This window comes from Gasterosteus aculeatus, chromosome 7 (genome assembly GCF_964276395.1).
Source record: "Gasterosteus aculeatus chromosome 7, fGasAcu3.hap1.1, whole genome shotgun sequence".
Taxonomy (NCBI): Eukaryota; Metazoa; Chordata; class Actinopteri; order Perciformes; family Gasterosteidae; genus Gasterosteus; species Gasterosteus aculeatus.
Window position 1 is genome coordinate 18,464,034 of NC_135694.1, and position 19,947 is coordinate 18,483,980.

The window sequence follows — 19,947 nt, forward strand, 5'->3', positions numbered from 1 at the left end:
ATGAATGAGGAAATACGCGGCATGAAAACATGTTTTGATCTAAGTAAGCTTGCGCCTGCGTTCATGTTTCTGCACCTCTGTTCACTCTGTGCGGCGCGGTGTCTGAGGCAGGCTGCTCGCCGCGATCCCAGCAGCCGGGGTCCTCATTGATTTTGCCCAGGTTGATGTTCCATTTGTTCCAGTTGACTTCCTCCACTCTGAAACGACAAGAGGACACATGCTCCAATTAATGTCTGCGGTGTGATGCATCAATTGGCTTCCGGAGAAGGCAAATTAGTGAAGAACACAGTGTGCTGCGAGTCAATCGATCCCTCTCACACAGCTGGATCTAGTGTTTCATCTTCAAACCTAAACCTTTATTATGTGTGTATCCTGTAATTACCTGCCAGCTACGCGGTGCAAACAGCAGACTGCTTCACTATAATTTGCCCACCAACCTTGTACCTCTACTCTTGAAGTTAGAATTCAGCATGCTTACATTTACTCAATGAACATGTACATCGTATAATGTTTAAAGTTTGCACCATCGTAGCCTCGAATGTTAGCACGGCTGATGCAATGGAATTGAAGATATTATGTGATCAATCGATTGAGATTTACGATTCATCCACTTTTAGTGGTGTGAAAAAAAAGGTGTAATTTTCGTACACAGCAATGGCTACTTTGGTTCCTTATCTTTTGGTTCACACGCAGCTTCTGGCAGAGCCTCTGGGAACTTAAACAAGCACACCTGAAACATCGGCGACGGTCGTCTCCGAGGGCAGTGCGGAGGTTCTTCTCTACCCCACAGCGGAACCTCCTCCTCAGACAGCAAGACAGTCTCTTCTCCATTTCCAGGATGGTGATAGCCCTCTGAAAACAGTCACAGCACTCACCATCAGCTCACGTCCGCCATCTAAAGACACCTTCCCCTCGTCCTCGACAGAGCCCTGGCTGGAGACCTCACCTGCAGCTTCCATATGCTGGTGCTCTCCTCGGTGGTCTTCTCCACGGTGCGGTTCATGAGGGCGATGAGCATGTTGAGCAGCAGGATGTAGGTGAGAATGATGTAGCCGATGAGGAGCAGGTAGAAGACCTCGGTGTTCTCGTGTTCCTGGGTGAACTCCATGTCGCCCATGCCGATGGTGAACTTGAAGAGCTGCAGCGTGGTGTAGGAGATGCTTGTGAAGGAGGGTTTGACACACTCCTCACCAGGATCCAGGGGACCAAAGATACGGCCCTTCGACGGCTGACTCAGAGTTGAGTTTTTCACTTCAGGCTCTATGAGCAAGGTGACCACCGCTGTGACAAGACATAGGAAACCGATTACGTACAGTGCAACCGCCAGCCGTGACATTGTTGGATCCCAACTGAGGCCGCTGCCGCCACACTACCTGCTGAAAAGCCAAAGAGGAAGACGATGTAGACGAGGAGGAAGCGCAGGATGTCACTGAGGATCATCTACGAGGATGGAAAGTGTCAACGCGCTTCAGGGAACCGTTCGATTTGATGTTAATTGTGTTGCGGTGGGACCGGTGTGGACTACCTTCTGGATCATGATGCTGTAGATGCCCATGTGTCTGTCGCCCCTGGAGAAGTAGAGCATGTTCACCCAGCTGAGAGCGAGACACAACACCAGGAAGCTGAGGTACTGCTTCTTCCCGCACAGATACAGCACAGCTGTGATCAGGAAGAGGACGCCCTGCACAAAACTTTTAACAGCAGAGAAGTCCCTGTGAACCTGCACAGGTGTGTGATTATACATTCCATCAATGCACATGAATAATCCCTCCCAGTTCATCCAAATCTGTTACACATCACCAGTCCGAGCTGTGCAATAAATCCCCCGAGTTATATCGTGATTAAAAGTGGTCAGTTAAGTGAACGACCATCATTTAGTGCTACTATTTTAAATAATAAAGTGGTTATTCTCCAGACTCGTCCTTTGAATGATCACTGGTGCAGCCAGGTGCTTTTACAGGCCACGTCATTTGTAAAATGGATGGTTGTAAAATGGAGATCATGTGTTTGTAGGCAAAACCTGCACCGGAAAGACAGAGGATCCCTCACAGCTAAAGGGGACAGACAATCCAGACATAGCATGGGCATATACTTATAGAAACAATTACTATTTAGCCATACTTACAAAAGGAACTCATAATATCCATCAATCAGCAGCGTTTGCAGCTTTGGACGTTTCCTCTTCATGTCTAAGATCTAGGAATTTACATAACATGTTTGATTAATCACATCAGCTGAACACAGCTGCCACTGCGTGGTGACAGGAGCCACTGGATTTTGTATTTTAAAACACAAACATACCCCTATGAAAAAGAAATAGCAGTTGGCCACCGCTGTCACTACCTGGCCCGAAACATACAGGTATCCCTTGGTGGTGTGTTCGATGGGATACGGCAGCTGAGGGACACAAAAGAAACGAAAGCACAACAATCGGCACAGGTCTGTCTGGGAAGGCGACACGGATCAGTCACAAGTTTGGTAGCGGCCAGCTTACCTGTCCAACTTTCTTATTGTAGGCGACAAGAGTGAAGATGCTCAGGTACACGAGGTAGACCAGGAAGTTGAGAAAAAACATCCGACCTGCAAACTTATTCCACTTCTCCTCCAGCAGCTGGCTCAGCGGCTCCATCTGGAGCATCGCGTGGCGGTTCTGAGAGGAGACGGATGCGTGAGCACAGAACAACGAGGGTATCTGCACCGGCTCATGATGCTGGGACTCACGGGTATGTCACTGCCGTAGACTAGTATCTCCACGACGGAGCAGTCCTCGTACGAGTCCACGGAGGCAAGGTCGTAAAGGGAGCTCTGGACTGGGCCGTAAACCCACTCGGTGAATTTACGGGACAAATGTTTTGTGTGACTCTCGTGGAATTCTCGTTTCAGGATGTGTGTAAAAAGCTGCAGACAAACAAAAGGGAGTTTAGAGCGAATTCAATCACATCAATCCATGTAGTACTACATTGAGACTTGTCTATGACCCGATCCAGAAGCTCCCAAGGCAAGAAACGATTGTATTTGTACGATTGAGGAGCTAGAGGCCTGTAGTATATTCCTGGTCCCGGGCCCCAAAACATGTATATTCTGCTGCGTCTGAAGGGACTGCATTGGAGGGTTTACCCCGATCTTGCCCGTCTTGGCAGCCATTTTGAGAGGCGTCAGCCCCTTGTTGTTCTCGATGTCCTCCAGCTTAAGGTTTGGGTGCAGTTTGGCGCTGGTCTTGAGGATGCGGTCGTACATTTTGGTGATGAACTCTGTGTTATCCTTGTCTTGGTCCTTGGAGCTGGCGGCCACCGTCACCAGGGCGTGCAGCACCGTGTTGCCGTGAGAGTCCGTCATCTTAGCGTCCGCTCGTTGGTACTCGTTCTCCATGAGGAAGTCCACCATGGCGGGCTGGTTGGTGCAGGCCGCCAGAGACAGAGGCAGCTCCCCTGAGGACACAGAGAGACACTTTCTCAAAATATACATAACTTGAATGCAGCTGTCTGAACGTGAAACATGCATAAATTGAATCCATCAATGCATGAGCGCGCCCCCCCCACACACACAAATAACTTAAATAATGAGAGTATTAAGGGTAAATCATGAAAATAGTTATTAAGGATGCAAGATGACTTGATTTAAACATTCCATATCTTTGAAGACATGTTAGAAGTTAAACTGAATTTTGACTCTGCTAATTTTGCTAAATGGGGATTCAGATCCAGCTAACAAAATATATATTTTTTATGAGCAGAGAATGGGTCACTCTCTGCCTAGAAGGATAACGACCGCTGTTAGCTTTTTCATGGCATTGTTGGATTTTCACTCCTATGTTGTGACCCGTTTGGAGCAGATTAGCTCTGAATTCCGCAAAGAAATTATTAGAACATTTTACAACAAAAAAATGTATTGCTTTATGTTGCTCATTGTCAACGAGATTCTGTTAAAATACAAAAAAAGTCAATAACATAAGCAGGGAAATGTGGATGTAGTCAGTACGTGACCTCGTGGGAGGCTCATGAGTTGCATGCTCCTCTCTGCAGCACCTCCGACTCACCAAAGTAGAAGTTGGGGCCATCGTGTGGCTGGAAGAATAACCCCCAGGCTTTAGCATGGACATCTGCTCCTTTACTGACCAGCAGCTTCACATAGGAAATATTTCTCCTCTCGATGGCAACGTGGAGAGCTGTCTGGCCTGCCAGAGTCACACATTCACACAGTGCATTCAATTTAAAACAGATTCAAATCTGATGAAGTTTGTTCTCACAGCAATCATTTTATGTACACAATTTACCTTTATAATAATTGTTGGTGTAGGCTGCATTCACAAACTCCTTAATGTCGCCCATCTTCTCTGAAATGTCGATTAAGAGCTCCACCGTCTCGTTCTTGCCGTTCCTGAGGTGCAGCAGAGCCTTCATCAGGGCGGTTTTACCGTAGGACCGATCTGCAGGTGTGGCCACACATTGAGGGAGATGACACACAGGTCTCCGGCTCACTGTCCGGTGATATCGGGTCTCACTCATTCCACTCACACAAGGAATCGGAGAGTTTCTTCGTGTTCTGCCGCAGGTATTGATGCAGGTTCTCCAGCTTTCCGACATCCCCGCTAGCGGCCGCTTCGAATAGCCTGTCGATGGTAAAGGTGCTGCTGTCCCTCTTGTTCCGCTGCTCGCCTCGAATGCCTCTGTTGACAAAACGCAACGAGGGTGCGAAAGATTCACGCCGTGGGGTTTGGTGATGCACAGCACTCAATTTGTCTTTGCATGGCGAGGCTCACTTGTCAAAGTTTAGATTGAATCTGATTTGAGGCTTGGGCTTCTCCATTTCCTCCTGGTAATCCGTGTCCATGGGCACCTTGGGCGCCTCCTTGCCCAATCCCAAGGCAGAGGCCACGCCGCCCTTCTTTGACGCTTTCTGCCGCGCTCTCTCCTCCTCGGTCCGGTCGTCTGCCTCCAGAGAGAAGCCAATCTCTGACTTCTCCATCCTGGCCTCTTGCCCCGATGGTCTGCATGGGCGTAAAGCACGAGCGTGCATCATTCAGACAACCAACACATCGTGTGAAGTGAATTTGATTTTTTGAATCCTAGGGAACTTTACCTCCTGTAAACTTTCGGTTTCCAATTCGAGGGAGCAATTCAAGTGAAGGCAAAAAAAAGACACCAATTCTACCAGGTTACATGAAATCTTTTTCTCTTTGCTTGAACAGCGCACCACTGTGTCACACATGCGCTTGGCTTTGATCCAGCGGTCCCCAGGTGTCGTGTTGGTGCTTTATCATGTGTTACTATGTGTTTGGATCAGCTGGGTCTGAGACATCTTTGCCACATGGGATCACATCACTGACATATTTCCAGACATGTGATGTTTCAGCCCAAGTGACTAACAAAAGAGTGTATTCAGGAAAGGATTTCCATGGCAGCAGGGCACGCAGCCACTTCTTTGCGGAATAATCAGATCACATGCAAAGACGCAGTGTGAATGGCATGAAAAGATTCCTGCAGAATTCTGCTGATCACAATAAAAGGACATCTGACATTTTGACCTAAAATATTGTTTTAAGGATAATGAGAACCTAATTTTTGGTGGCGTCTCGTTCCGCTTTTCAATGGGGAATTGGTGACTCATCAGAATGCCGTGAGACTCTGATCATAAGATCCAGAGGAATGTGTAGTTCAGCAAGTTACAAAAGGATCTAAAATGCAGAAGTATGTATCGCGCGTGTCTTATTTTTAGAAACATGTCAAATCAAATGAAAAACATGTGTTTGATTTTAATTATTTCGTTTTCACTGACAAAACTATTTCCTTTGCGCTTTGTTATTCAATTATGTGTGATAAAGCACATTCTTCCACGGCATCCTGCAGATGTACAAGATACTAATATCACAAATATTAAGAGACACAATCGATTAAAAAACACTTTCATTCTTTCCCATATCATCTTCATCTCAATAAATAACAGGATAAACAAAGCAGTGCATTGCATCTTAGTTCTGTTCAACATGTACAAAATACGTCCAGACAAAGAGGATACCGGGGATACAAAATCAGATCATTTGACTCACCAGAAGTCTTCCTGCTCCAGATTGTCTTCTTGATTTAAAAATCAGATCAAAACAGCAGCCGCCGGTGCACACAATGGAGACCTTTGGAGAAGAGGCTTTCCAAGCACAAAGCCGAGGCCTCCTCAGATGCTCATCTACTAACAATCGGTTGGAGAGGGCAGGAAGAGGAGCGATAAAGTGACACGCCCTAGAGAATATCAGAGCACATTACTGGAGCTGGAGTGCTTAAAAGGATGTATTGACCATCTCGGAGTATGCTGAGACAGCTACATGATACAACAAAGTAACAGCATGTTATTGGACACGGAACATGGTTCATGATCGGCAAATCGCAGAGGTTTGACCTTCTCATGAGGCATTCGAGCAGGAACATTATTGGCCCCGTCAAAAAAGGAAAACGTCCTCGTGGCTCTTTGACAAAACTAAATAAATGAACTTACCCTTTTTTTGTGTCCGTAACGTTGCCTTGTGTGTGTCTTCTAGTTTCATGTGGGTGTGTTTGTTTTTCAGCGCTGCTGTGACCGTGTGGTTACAGCGGCTGCGCGTACCAGGGTTTGGATCTGCATTCACGAGATCGTCTGACGTGTACTCCTGAGATAACTTCCCCTTTTTACCGAGCACAGAGCCTCACATATTAACATGGTTACAGTTTGCACCGGATGGTTCAAGGGATTCAAATGTCAACCAAGTCGGCAACTAAGACTTTACATTAAGGTCTTTTCATTATGAATGCCTTTGCATTCAGTTATTCCCTCTTAAATGTATAATGGTACCGAAATACATGACCATTTGGTGTCAGATGTTAAGTAACAAAGCAATATTAATTACTAAATTATTAGTGCTTTGTTACATGGCCACATAACCTGTGAGCTAATTACCCTATGTATTTCTACACATATAACTGTGGTCACTTTAATAGTGAGTTTTGACCCAAATGACTTCCTCTTCTAACAACACTGATGTTGTCACAACTGTAGTTACTTATTATTATACTATAGACATTGTCACTAGAAATACACCATGTGTCAACAAGCCCCAACTAACACAACAGTGATAAGATCAAATTACAAAGTCAATGTCAAGGCTTAAAATTAAGAGAAAATGAGAAAAGAGCAGTATCCATTAATTTAGACATAGACCTTAATAGAAAACAACATGAATAATTTCAATCCAACGTAAAGATCTCCTTCCCAAAACGAGGACACTGGAAGTACAACATTTAAAGAAAATACAACCAGAATCTTTGAATCCAACGATCTGCAAACAGTCCGAGCAAAATATTCACTCTAATCAGCTCACTAACAAAACGATCCTCCTTGTCATTCCTACAGGATCCGACATAGATGAATGTTTATGTTTACAATAAGTTGACATGTGATAAATATTTCATATTGATTCTGGTATCAAATCAAGGCTTCTAAATACACCAAACTGCAACAGGCTAACTAATTGTTTTATTGTCCCATCAATCCTATTGCATATCACATCAACCATGTTTCCACACAGGACCACTGTAATGTGGTGACTTGGAAATTACATCTTTTAGACTTATTGTTGAGTGGAAATTAAAAGAAAATAAGCTCCTTGTATGCAACATTGATAGGCAGATATGAAGGAAATTGAACTGAGGAAAATAACATCCCCATCATAGCCTATTTTCTGCATGAATGCCAACACGCTAATAGCTGCAACCCGTCATCTCGCTGATAAAACCATGCAGCAGATATGGTTTCATCCAGAGAAGGAGTCCAACCGGAAATCCTGTTTTTCAGAATGTCTGGGATCTTTGAAGCAGTCCAGCAGCACAGTGATTTTGATCAACTTCATGAATTTATACAATGCATTTCCGGAATAGAGGGTCAATGAGAATGAACAAGATGCATCTGAAAAAAATAAACCTTACATAAAGCATCTTTTACTTTGCCGGATTATTCCCTTTTTAAAATAAGCAATTGAGTTCTTAATGCTTCTTTTTTTACGTCCAAATGTTCGCATATATGTTCGACTGCCTTGTAGATTACGACTCAGAGCAGGTCACAGAGGACCATGGCCGCGCCCACAGCAGAGTCTGCGTTTTGGCCGTACACCACCGGCTGAGTGAACGCCTTCTCCACCTCCTGCCTCAGCACCTCATTGCGGGCGATGGCGCTCCCACTGCCCACAATCCTGCTGACGCCGGCCTGCTCCAAACGCTCAGCGGGCATCATGGAGGTGAGGTTGTCCAGGACTCCGCGGCACAGCGCCCTGGTCAGGTGACCCAGGGAGAGATTGGCAGGGGAGATGTTGGCGACCTGACCCAGGCCGAGCGGGTTGTGCCTCTCGCCCAGGATTGTAGGACTCACTCTCAGGTCGCTCGTTCCCGCATTCAGGCCGCAGTCAATCAGCTTCTCGTACAAGCCAGTATCACTCACCTCTGCACCTGCCAGGGATGAGAGGAGTGATTCAACACTTAAAATGGAAATAATCTATCAAGGATAAACGGGGCCCTGCCCTCTCTGGGCTCTCATTGACTCGACAATGGCGCTAGACCAAAAGGTAAAGCATCACCAAAGTGATTTATAACTCCTCCCGAGGGGGAACATGAATGTGTGTACAACACTTAGCAATCAATGCAATAGTTGTTGAGCCATTTCACACAAAGTTACATGTGTCAATCTCATGGAAAAGGAAAAGTCAGGATTAACGAAGTCATTAGGATCGATCATTTGGAGACCATGAATGCCCATATTAAATATAATAACTTTGGTGTGGACCAATGCCGTGAAGAGCCAAACTACTAGCATGGCGAAAAATGCCTACCAAGTTCTTTCATCCAGGAAGTGAGCATTCCCACAAAAGTGGCCATCACATTCCCGCCATTGAGCGAAGCCGCCACCGCCAAGTACGAGTCGCCGAAGTAGGGGAAGTAGGAGACGGAGGAGGCGGGCTGAGGAGAATCTGGAGGTTTGAAGTTGGCTGGCATGGCGAAGCTTAGCTGGGCTGAAGTGCTTATGTTAAGAACTGCGAAAATAAGAGTCAAACTGACATAAGTGGAGTATGAACTAACCTCTGATACCAGAGACACGGAGGACAGGAATACACTCGTATGTGTACATTTGTTCATCTGCGTGATCAAACATAATGAGTACAAACAAAGACGCGGGTGTTTGCTGCTGTGTACCTTCTTCGTTGTTATGTTAAACTTAGGCATGTTGTATTGAAGCATTACTGGTTGTGCATTACAAGCAATACAATCAATGCATTAAAACATGCGAAAGCCGTAATGGATTCTTTTATCTGAGGTGCATGAAAATGTACCTAAATAAAGTAAAGCAGTATAAGCTTAGCCAGTGAAAGAAACACCAAGACCTCCTGTTTCACCTGCATCTGTTCCAGCACTCTTGCAGGAGTACACAGAACACTGAAAGTCTCCCAGGGCGGCGCCTACTGGCGTACCAGCAGGGATCCCGTGCCATTCAGAGCACGTTCGTCCCGCCACGCACCCAGATGGCACACACTGAGGGAGCAGGTGCAAAGGGAAGCCGGCACCCTTCAGGCTAGAGCGCACACACACACACACACACACACACACACACACACACACACACACACACACACGATTTACGCTGTTACGCATTACAACAACACTACAACCAAGGTGCACAAACTATAAAAAAATGTTTTATGTATTTAGTACTTAGACTCAACACTAAGTTCTTCCTTTTACATACATGTCTAAGTTCCACTGGTTGGAGGAGGTGTTGAAGAAGCCCCAGCTGGCTGCGTTTTGGGGCGTCATCACACACCCCTCCAAACCACACAGCATGGACGCCACATAGTCCTGAATGGTACCTGCCGCGGTGAAGTCCTCGAGGAACTCAGGTCTGCAGTGAAAGCACACATTTCACTTTCATATCACTGAACCGACTCTACGTGGGATTGTTTTTTTTAAACGCTGCATGCCGACCTGTGCTTTGCATGCCAGAGGATCGATGCACAGCCGAACCCCGTGGCTACGCCGAGATGCGAGTCTGGTTTTGGAAGAGAAGACAGGAAGCTGCTGCTGCAGCGCCCATCCTGCCAGGTGATCAGCTGACTGGTGTCGCCGCATGTGAAGAAATTCCTCTTGGACCAAACACAACCTGCGAAGGTACATGGACAGATACAGGGGACAATATGACTTGCATGTGCCTTAATGGTATATTTATAATGACAACTAACCTTGTTTTCATATCATATTCAACCAGCAGAAGGAGTAGTTGTTAAAGAGCTATAACGAGCAACAAGTTTCTGTTTTAAAGGTTATGAGAAGATTCCAGTTCCTCTAATTTCCCAGCTCCACGATCCATGTTCAAAAAGCAGGGGACAATATGACTTGCATGTGCCTTAATGGTATATTTATAATGACAACTAACCTTGTTTTCATATCATATTCAACCAGCAGAAGGCGTAGTTGTTAAAGAGCTATAACGAGCAACAAGTTTCTGTTTTAAAGGTTATGAGAAGATTCCAGTTCCTCTAATTTCCCAGCTCCACGATCCATGTTCAAAAAGCAACTTAAAAAGTCACCAGTATTACAGAGTGGAAAATTAGTGCGATTGAACAGTGTGGAAAACAAATCACAACGGCCTTCACTAGTAAATGTTTCTCTAAAGACAATTCTCAAGTTAAACATTATTGGAACTGTTGTCAAAAATGTAATAGTAAATTATCTCTGGGCTGTAAAGACTGAAGAGGTTGTCAGGAGCACATGCTCAAAGAAAAACAACTGCACTGCAACCAGAAGAACCGTGACACATCCAAACCGTCTCCAACTTGAATCACCGTTATGCTTGTTCCCATTGATCACAAATGGGAACAAGCATAAGGGGGGGGGGGGGGGGTGACTAACACTCGGGAGGCCCTTTTAACAGTGAGACTGCGTGATAGAAGCTACACTGAGACAAAAATGTCACTCTACAGTTAATTTAAATAGTGTAACCAATTGATTCCCAATAGTGATGAGAAGAAGGTTGAATGAATGCAGCTCTTTAGAATACATTCAACGGCTATGAGAGTGAGATTTGGCACCCTTATATTGGGACCCTTGCAGCGTCATAATATTAAAGATCTTCTTGGGCAGATGTGCGTTGTTTAAATGTAGGGGCCACAACGTGAATGACCCAATAACGCAGGAGCCTGAGGGATTTCCTTCACGGGACATGGGTATTCATCTGTACAGGGCCACCTCTTTATTTCAGGCTAATTGGTGTTTGGACAGGTATCTAAATTTGGGAAGCCGGGACCATCAAACTAACATGGTTTAAAACATTGACACTTTACAACCACTTGACGTTTCCTCTTTGATCACACTTCAAATGACTTCAACAATGAAACGTTTCTTTGCTGCTGAAACGGTTAATGTTTCACATCCGTTTTGTTTTTTTCCAAAACACGTGCCACAACTTTTGAAACGCAAAGTGTGCATGGTAAGTGGGTAGTAGTGTTGTTGTTTTACCGCTTCGTGCTTTCCAGAGTAAAACCCCGTGCATCTGCCCGGACAGCCCGATACCGACGACATGTTGCAGTTTGTCACTTGGCAGCAGGCCGATGCACCGGTTCAGAGTGTCTATGATCCGACCGGTCTGCTGCTCTTTCGCCTGCGCGGAAAGAGACACACGCACATCGGGGTCAATGTTGCTGCACTTTTAGGAAGAACTGTTTGGCATTACGTGAACGCACCACGGAACGCACTCACCTTTATTCCGCTGTGGTCTGTTATATCAGACAAAGTTGGCAAAGCGTGACTCGCAGCCACCGACCTGGAGCCAGTTTCTAATAAAACAGCTTTTACCGACGTGGTGCCAACGTCCACACCAAGGATATAGGTAGACATTGGTGATGATGAAACTGTGTTGTGTCACTCGGGCAAAATCCACTATGCTGCATTCAATGATGTAGTAATTTTGACAATTACACATTACACCCACAGATTACTTCCTTCTATAAAATACTGAAGAAAAATCTCAGAAAGAATAAATAAAACCACCCCAATTATTTCTGTTTGCGCCTTCATGCCGAAGAGGGAGAAACATTTCAGCAGAATAAAGCCTGCTTTCAATTTAGTGGCTGGCTCACTGTATGAAATTCACTTATTGGTCAATTCCACCTTCATGATATGACAAGGCCAACCATTATCTGTGAGAAGCCATGAAGCCAGACTTTGCTGTTTATTGGTCTCTGATATTCAGATTATAAGGAGGGAAAGGAAATGGGAAAGAAAGCCTTTGTCGCTCGGCATAATTTACCCATGCTACCCATGCTTGATAATTGCAATTGTAACATAAATATCCGCTGTTATCGTTTAAAAAAAATGATATTCTAACTTAATTTCATCTGTTTTGTTGGCTAGCAATGCTAGAACGTATTTACCCAAACTATAAAAGTGTCCTACTCTTGAATGTGTTGAGAACGCATCACATCGTCGCCGCCTGTTTGGTTTGATCCGGTTTGGACGCGTCCCACAATGCACTGCGAAAGAACATGGCGGAACGTGTTGTAGGTGCGCTGTCCAGAGGAGAATGAGCGTGCCGTTTCCGTGCCATATACGCTGACATTTCGTAAAAGCAATCTGTTATTCAAGCCTGTCAAGTTGCACGTACAGATTATGTTTTTGTAATCTTACTGTGAAGAGCGACGAGTCCCTGCGTGCATTTCCGGTGAGAATCTGTCATCTGTTACCGTCTGAGCAGCCCAGTTGACTAGCTAGTGGCTAATGCTAGCCTATTAGCGTCATAGGTTACGCAGTGTATCATGGCAATCAGGCTCTCCAGACGCGTCCTTTTGTCTCTTACTGGTCTTATGTGGGCATGTGTTTGTCACCATGACGCTTTAACATGTTGGTTAGCTAACGTTATCTACTTTGATCGATGGTGGTCCGTACTGGGCTAAGCTAACATTACCCACCGCTGACATGACTCTTCTCATTTTGTCTTTGCCACACAAATCAGGGGCTGTCATTGAACCGAAAACCATCGACCTTTGTCATTTTATTGCCATAGTCGTTGAATATGTTGTCACATAAGATGTCAATTTATTGGCATCTGTAGTCATTATTTAAATGAGCTTCGGCGATAATTCAATGGCCTTAATTTCCAGCAGTGTAAAAATCCTTAAAGGTAAAAGCTGTGTGGATTCAGTGAGTGTTGTATATAATGTGTATGACGAATTTAACCAGATGTAGGTCCGAGTTGAGTTCAGATTTTTTTTTTTTTTTTAACCTTTTTCACAATCCATTGTATAAGGAAAGTAAATAATGAAACGCCAAAGTTTGGCTTTCATTTTGTACTACCGTGTCATTTGCAAGGACATTTGTCATTTATGCATCACAATCTGGCCCTTGTCATCAGTGTATGAATCGGTGACTGATGACATAAAAGCTTTACATATACAGTCCTTTTACCGTTTTTTAGGTTTTATTCTCCATGTCTCTGAAATATATTTAGCTGAGTAAACACTTTCTTTGTTTGGATCGTATGAGTAAATGTTACTATTTTTGTCTAAATCTCCCTTTAAAACAGGATAATTGTCCTCTGATATCTGACCTGAGTCGAGATGGCAGCAGTTGTAGCCAAGCGTGAGGGACCACAGTTCATCAGTGAAGTCGCTGTGAGGGGGAACGCCGCCGTGCTGGATTACTGCCGCACTTCTGTGTCCGCTCTGTCCGGAGCCACCGCTGGCATCCTCGGGCTGACTGGACTGTACGGCTTCGTTTTCTATGTCCTCTCCTCTTTCCTACTCTCCCTGCTGCTCATCCTGAAGGCCGGACGGCGGTGGAATAAGTTCTTTAAATCACGGCGGCTGCTCTTCACCGGGGGCCTTGTCGGCGGTCTTTTCACTTATGTCCTGTTTTGGACTTTCCTCTACGGAATGGTGCATGTGTACTAGAATGATCCATCACAAATAACCTTGAATTAGCCTAACACTATTGTCTGCCCTGCTGTTTGTAGATAAGCCATTAGTAAAATACATTTTTCAATTTTGAACCGCTGATTAAATGTGATGTGTCAATTATAGTACGCAGAATAACCTTATTTTCCCTGCTCCACAGGACTAAGTGACTCAACGTGTATACCCTGCTCTGTGCTCCGTATCATCCATAACACGCCGAGAGCTAATATAATGTAGCCCATATGTGATATAGATCAAACCAGATGATATCCTACATGTTAGCGTTTTCCATGTACAATATTATAGTTAAATTATAACATCTGATAAATGACACTGTACAACTTGTTTTTATATCTTTTTATCAGTTTGTCATCAGGCAGTTTCATTTTTTTGACAACATGAAATGAAATTACAATTGTATTTCAAAGACCATTTAATAAATAGTAACAAACAAAAGAGTCTGTGCATTGCACCATTCAATAACAATCAGCCAGTGAACGTTAGCACTCAGTAGACTTGTAGGACATTACAACTACATTCCACAGCTTCACGTGTAAGTATCGTGAATAAGATTGTGTTGTAGACCTTGCCTGGCTGAGCTCAACGTCGACAGAAAGCAGGATCAGTGTTTAACAGTACATTCATATTTAACAGAAGTGCATGATGCATTCAACAGAAGTGCCAACAATTAAGACCGTTAACTTATTTTTTCATATTGCTTCTTGGTGCAGTTAATTTTTTTATCTATACTTCAATCATTAAGGGGTTTTGTGACTTGATTTAGCAGGGACAACTTGATTTTATTTATTAGCCGGCAATGTCTATTTTACTTAATCCAATCCTGCTATTGAAGTTGATGACTTCACAGCTAGTACTTTTCCATGAAATGTCAAAATAAATCCTTAGTAATCATATGATGCAAACTGTATATTTGCTTAATTAGTCTGGTCAACAGGCAAATAATCGCCAAACCTTCATTTGCACGGTAAAATGAATTATTTGCATTATTATTCACAAAGTAATCTGCCAATATTTGGCATTCGACTTGAAGTCTTAGATGAATCACTTCTGTCATTTTATCCCCGGACCTGTTTTGGACAGGTTTGGACCCTTTGGATGTATCGTGTATGTATCTGCTTCCTGGCGCTTGCTTCCAGTGCTGAACATTTACATTTCTCTGGACCAATGTGCTAGTACTCAGGTCAAGCATCACTCTGCATTCCAGCAGTCGTGCCAGTAGGTGACAATTGAGCATCTGTCCGTCTTTGGGTTCCACCTCTCGCAGACTGCTGCAGGTGATTGGTCTTGGTCTGCCTGCTTAACCTAATTGTGTGAAGATATGGTGATGTGACGCCTCGCCTCTGCACCGTGGGGAGGGACCATGGCAGAGTATCGCTGTCCTGTGTTGCGTGGGACTGTGGGACCCCGTTTGTCCTCCGGCAGCTGGCTCCCTGCGGCAGCCTCGGTGTCCTCTGGCTTTTTGAGGGAGTTGGCGGCCTCCTTCTCCGCAGCTGGTTTCTTGTTTCTTCTCTCCCGCTGCCCTGTCTTCCCATCCTTGGGTTTGCTCTTATCATTCCTATGACATACAGTTCGAAGGAGAGGTGCCAAGAAATGTTGTGTTAAACGTTTGGAAAATGGCTGATTTTAAGAATGCCCACCGTTGATGTTTGTGCAAACACAGCTACTCCTACTTGAAGTTGATGATCTCAAACTTTCTCTCTCGGTAGAAGGAGCTTGTGTTCATCATGTACAGTAGTATCATATCACACGCGAAGGCTCCCTGAAAGAAAATCATATCAACTGGATTTTCACAAGGTGCAGGGAATCATTATTTAGGTTGCTGGTCATCATCCATTGTCCTGTCATATCTTGCTAATCACCAATTCGCACATCAACGTAATATCCTAGTTAATTACTCACTGCACCGAGCAGGGCAATGCCAGAGCCGATGGCAATTATTGTGGGAACAATATTGAATTTCCCCGCCTGCAAAACAACAACACGCATTAACTGCAAGTGACACTGGAATCATGTACCTCCATCTGAAACAAACCGTATCCTACCACTGCTGTACCTGTCCATTGATCATTATATCGAAGCGAATCCCGTACACTTTATACAAAGTGCGGAAGGTTTCACCATTTTGATCCTTGTAGTACCTGGCATATCTGGAGGTGCAAATCAGTCGATAAAACATGGCAATAAAGCAGGTCACAGGGGGTTTATTTGTCGGATGGTTTATTTCTTGCTGAATGTGTGAAGCCACATACCTGAAGTTGTATCCCGATGTGACCGAATTGTTCAAGTTCATGTCCAAACGGGAAAAGCTGTACTGTGGATTGCACTGTGAGGAGTCCTTATCCAGGTCACATTCCCACTCAATGAGAATGCCGACGGACCCGCCCTGCCGGACGAAGACAGGGACCATTGTGATTATCGGAGCAGCCTCACACATCCTACTGCAGCCCATCTCTTTTTGTTGGTTTCTTTTAGGTTCTCCACTGAGCTCGGTGTCTTATCCCTGCCTTCCGTCTGGCTGAGTAAACCTTAATTAAGATTGACGTTGGGTTGAGCTCTGATGGGAACGGTGTGATGTTAAACCACAGGTTGCTGATAACATTAACGAGGGCTCCATCCCAGTAAGACATGACGATGGGGCCTCAGGGCCCTGTGACTGGGTCAGTCCGTCAGCACAGGGAGCCCAGTTTCTATGAGGACGGTTCGGCTGCTATCAAGTGGACCTACGCCCGGAGATAATTGTTTCTTTTTCATCAGACCAAACATCCGTGCTTGTTAGGTCACGTGATAATGTTCAAACAGCTCCGTGACATCTGAGGAACGACTTGTGAAGACTATAAAGCCACAAAATTGTCCAAAATTGATATTTTACTATTTCTGCGCAACCACTGTGATTTCCAATGAAGCCGTAATCCATCAGAATAGTATTGTTCTTGTGTTTAGTAGGCGCAGAAGTTAAATGTTTTCTAAAGGTTTACCCGTGATGAAATATTCCTTTAGAGTCTAATGTAGTCAGACTTTTGTTTTGATCCCCTTAAATCTGACCGCCGTGCGTACTCGTCAATAATAGCAATGATTAGGTTAATAATTGTTATATGAAATGATAGCAAAGAAGGCGGGAACTGAAATCCCTCCCACACACACTCTCAAGTGGCACGTTGGTGCACTCGGTACCTTAGCAGCCATGTCCTGGAAGTCGTATCCAGTCCAGCTGACCAGATCTCCGAGGCGGAAGATGGGGCAGTACACGTCGTCCTGGCTGTCGTAGGTGCAACTTTTCAGGTAGCTGTCATTTGAGGTTTCAAGGACGTTGGACCTAAAAAAGGTCAGCCGACACAAAGCACAACTTCCATATGTCACATCTTCAGGAACTATGCAATGCAGTCTGTATTGTTAAGTTTGACCAATGACAAAAAACGACAAATATGACTTTTGAGGATGAGAAAGACAGACTAAGTTGCTGCTGACTTTGGTAACACCCGTCACAACACATTTGTAACTACCGGCCAATTAACCTAATTAAGATTAGTGAGATGGTTGCGTAATTAGAATAGGAGAGTGACAGATGCACTGGTGGACGCTCATGGCGTCTCTCTGCCTTCTCTTTCTGCAGGACTTTAACAGACAGTATAGATGGCAGCGGCTCAGCTCTCCGGGTCAACCTCGTCTGATGGGACACCTGTCCGGGGCCAGGCCTGCTGTCAAGGGCGTCTCAGATGACTGTTTCACTGTCTCGCTGAGCGCAATGCATAGGCCGGTATAAATAGACGTCTCTCTGCACCCTAAAGCTATTCGCAGCGGCCTTCGGTCTCACTCGGTGATCTATGTCACGGCGCTCTGAAACCACAGGCACCACCAGCCATCAGCGCCACTTACGGACACTCACTTGGAGAATTCAAACTTTGGGAACCTGATGAAATTCTTGATGTAGATGGTGAAGTTTTCCGCTTCGCTGAGTAAGGGCTCTCTGCGGTGGGGAAAGAAGAAGGCAGCTGTGTGAAATGAAAACAAAACGAGCGGAGCTGACAGGCTGCATTAATAAATAGAACTTGTGAAATATCTCGGCCCCTGTGAGGGATCAGAGTGAGTGTCAATGTAGGAGAGAGAAATGGCACATTTCTAGAGCTCTGCAAGAAGGGACAAGGGGTCTCACGTGGGTCTCTGGCCGGATTCAACGGGACACCAGGCCTGAATCTCACAGGTCCCGGTGCTGTTCAAACACAAGCCGGTCTTTATTCCTGACGGAGAGCGCAAAGACTCTTAGCCATGTTGAGCTTTAGGAAAGTTTGTTACACCAAGACAAATTGGAATACGTAAACTATTACTGTAAAAAGATAGTTAATAACCAAAATGAAAAAAAAACAAAGATTTTGAGTTGAGTGAAATGACTCACCATGGCCTGCTATTACGGTCTCCCCCTCGATGCAGTCAGCGTCACTTTGACATCGTCCACTTGGCACCTTGAAGCTCTGTGGGATGTGAAAATACATTCGTGTGGACATAGCAATCAGGCCCAGTTTACCCTATGGTTACTGTGTTAAGATGGAGAAAAAACAATCACAATAATAATAATAATAATAATTTGATTTGCCTCCCTCCGTTTACTCACCTCAGCACAGAACCCCAGCCTCTGGTTTGGGGTCTCTATGTAATTTGTTACTACAAAGAACACCTGCTCACCCTGTGAAATAAAATTAGGACCATGCAATGTGATTGAGAAGCAAAAGGTTAAACAAATTAGACTTCTAAAACGTCCAATATTGCCAAATCTGTGGCGACAGATGACGAGGCTAATGATAACCAGCTAAAGCAGGCAGCAGTAATCAGGCTTTATAGATCAATGGATATGTGGACAGACAGACTCACTCACATTCGGGGGTACGACATAATCCTCAGCACCCCACAGTTGAAGCCCGGTCTCTGAGCTGTTGGTCAGTGTAACACCTTTAAGCTTGGTGATGACTGACGTCTGGAGGGCCTCTTCTCTCTCCTGGTAACCCTTCTTCACCACGAACACCCACCTGAGACGTTCATCAAAACATCCTGACGCGTTATGGTGAGTTGGGGTTCCATGCATCGGCGCAGCGCGTTGGTCGGACATCACCAGCGTCATGCTGATGTCATGCTGTGTAAATATCTCCTCCCCTGCATCGTGGAACTTTCTGCATCTCCACTTAAACCGCGTTGAACTATTCATCACATCCATTTGCATCTGGGGGTGTCAGCCGCACCCACAGAGAACCCTCCCGAGGTACAGGACATGACACAAAGCCAAATAGGAATTTATACCGCACACTCCCCCTGCAGCCATTCACTAAAACTTAAGTTTTATTGGCTAAATCGGATATATGGACTCAAACGGCCCGAGTCACCTGCTCACTTTCCATCATTCCTGCCACACACACGAGCGTGACGTCACTCAGCGAGGGCTTCCTGTCTACAACAAAAACTCTTTGACACACAATAGTTACACAGTTCAAAATAGTTAAATGTGACACTCTATGGTACTGTGACTTTAACAGTAAAAAAAAAACCCTCAACGCATTTGGGAAGCTTAACTATTTTTAACTTTGTGAATCCATTTTTAAAAGGTTGCTTTATTCCATGCCTAAAAAAGGGGGCCTTAGTGGCCCTCATAAAACTCACCCGATGATGTATCCCAGCACGGCCAGCTGATACAGTCGAAACAATATCCCGATTTTCCGGTTTTCCGCGATGACATATTTCTCTGTCTTGTAGTTGAGGAGTGACACGAAGAAGCCTCCCCAGCCCGCCATCCCCCCCCCTGCACGCCGGACCCGAGTGAGGCGCTCCGCTCCCTGCTGACAGACAGCCTGCTGCCCCCAGCGCGTCACGTGACGGGCAAACCCACCGCGAGAGGGGCTGTAAAGCACCAACACCCCCCCCCCCCCCCACCCCCCCGAGACACGATGGGACACGATGTGTCACTTTGGGTCCCCGCGAAACGCTCCACA

The 19,947-nt window shown here is 45.1% G+C and overlaps 3 protein-coding genes and 1 non-coding gene across 9 annotated transcripts in view; 1 reads left to right on the forward strand and 3 right to left on the reverse strand.

The window, feature by feature from the left end:
- Nucleotides 1-6,617, reverse strand: part of trpv1 (transient receptor potential cation channel, subfamily V, member 1) — a 7,901-nt gene extending 1,284 nt beyond the window's left edge. Inside the window, exons 1-16 of one of the 5 annotated variants that reach the window (XM_040180113.2) lie at nucleotides 6,487-6,617; nucleotides 6,047-6,233; nucleotides 4,760-4,987; nucleotides 4,515-4,666; nucleotides 4,274-4,426; nucleotides 4,037-4,174; nucleotides 3,118-3,428; nucleotides 2,722-2,898; nucleotides 2,495-2,650; nucleotides 2,302-2,397; nucleotides 2,126-2,196; nucleotides 1,526-1,691; nucleotides 1,374-1,440; nucleotides 947-1,281; nucleotides 731-852; nucleotides 76-197 (exon numbers count right to left, since the gene is read on the reverse strand). In XM_040180113.2, the coding sequence (XP_040036047.2) occupies nucleotides 76-197; nucleotides 731-852; nucleotides 947-1,281; nucleotides 1,374-1,440; nucleotides 1,526-1,691; nucleotides 2,126-2,196; nucleotides 2,302-2,397; nucleotides 2,495-2,650; nucleotides 2,722-2,898; nucleotides 3,118-3,428; nucleotides 4,037-4,174; nucleotides 4,274-4,426; nucleotides 4,515-4,666; nucleotides 4,760-4,965 (2,272 nt within the window). In that variant the 5' untranslated portion in view covers nucleotides 4,966-4,987; nucleotides 6,047-6,233; nucleotides 6,487-6,617. Of the gene's footprint in view, nucleotides 1-75; nucleotides 198-730; nucleotides 853-946; nucleotides 1,282-1,373; nucleotides 1,441-1,525; nucleotides 1,692-2,125; nucleotides 2,197-2,301; nucleotides 2,398-2,494; nucleotides 2,651-2,721; nucleotides 2,899-3,117; nucleotides 3,429-4,036; nucleotides 4,175-4,273; nucleotides 4,427-4,514; nucleotides 4,667-4,759; nucleotides 5,222-6,046; nucleotides 6,234-6,486 lie in introns of those variants that run through there. The other 4 variants (XM_078106201.1, XM_078106202.1, XM_078106203.1 and 1 more) reach the window with 4 other exon arrangements.
- Nucleotides 6,618-7,162: 545 nt separating this feature from the next.
- On the reverse strand, nucleotides 7,163-12,539 carry shpk (sedoheptulokinase). 2 transcript variants are annotated; one of them, XM_040180121.2, is made up of 7 exons: nucleotides 11,763-12,539; nucleotides 11,523-11,664; nucleotides 9,993-10,167; nucleotides 9,757-9,909; nucleotides 9,407-9,582; nucleotides 8,846-9,046; nucleotides 7,163-8,465 (listed from the first exon to the last, which is right to left on the reverse strand). In XM_040180121.2, exons 1-7 carry the CDS (start codon nucleotides 11,898-11,900, stop codon nucleotides 8,071-8,073), a joined length of 1,380 nt encoding a protein of 459 aa, XP_040036055.2. In that variant the 5' UTR covers nucleotides 11,901-12,539; the 3' UTR covers nucleotides 7,163-8,070. The 2 variants fall into 2 exon arrangements, with proteins under 2 accessions (XP_040036055.2, XP_040036056.2); XM_040180122.2 differs by having other exon boundaries at nucleotides 7,479-8,459; nucleotides 11,763-12,536.
- On the forward strand, nucleotides 12,372-14,410 carry LOC120821516 (uncharacterized). Its single transcript, XR_013468273.1, has 2 exons — nucleotides 12,372-12,723; nucleotides 13,585-14,410. It is a non-coding gene; the product is annotated as an uncharacterized LOC120821516 (transcript).
- p2rx5 (purinergic receptor P2X, ligand-gated ion channel, 5) lies at nucleotides 14,297-19,777 on the reverse strand. Its single transcript, XM_040180120.2, has 12 exons — nucleotides 19,619-19,777; nucleotides 18,843-18,993; nucleotides 18,582-18,653; nucleotides 18,366-18,441; nucleotides 18,126-18,210; nucleotides 17,859-17,939; nucleotides 17,147-17,288; nucleotides 16,225-16,358; nucleotides 16,029-16,122; nucleotides 15,875-15,940; nucleotides 15,646-15,734; nucleotides 14,297-15,530 (listed from the first exon to the last, which is right to left on the reverse strand). Exons 1-12 carry the CDS (start codon nucleotides 19,747-19,749, stop codon nucleotides 15,278-15,280), a joined length of 1,374 nt encoding a protein of 457 aa, XP_040036054.2. The 5' UTR covers nucleotides 19,750-19,777; the 3' UTR covers nucleotides 14,297-15,277.
- Nucleotides 19,778-19,947: the final 170 nt, after the last annotated feature.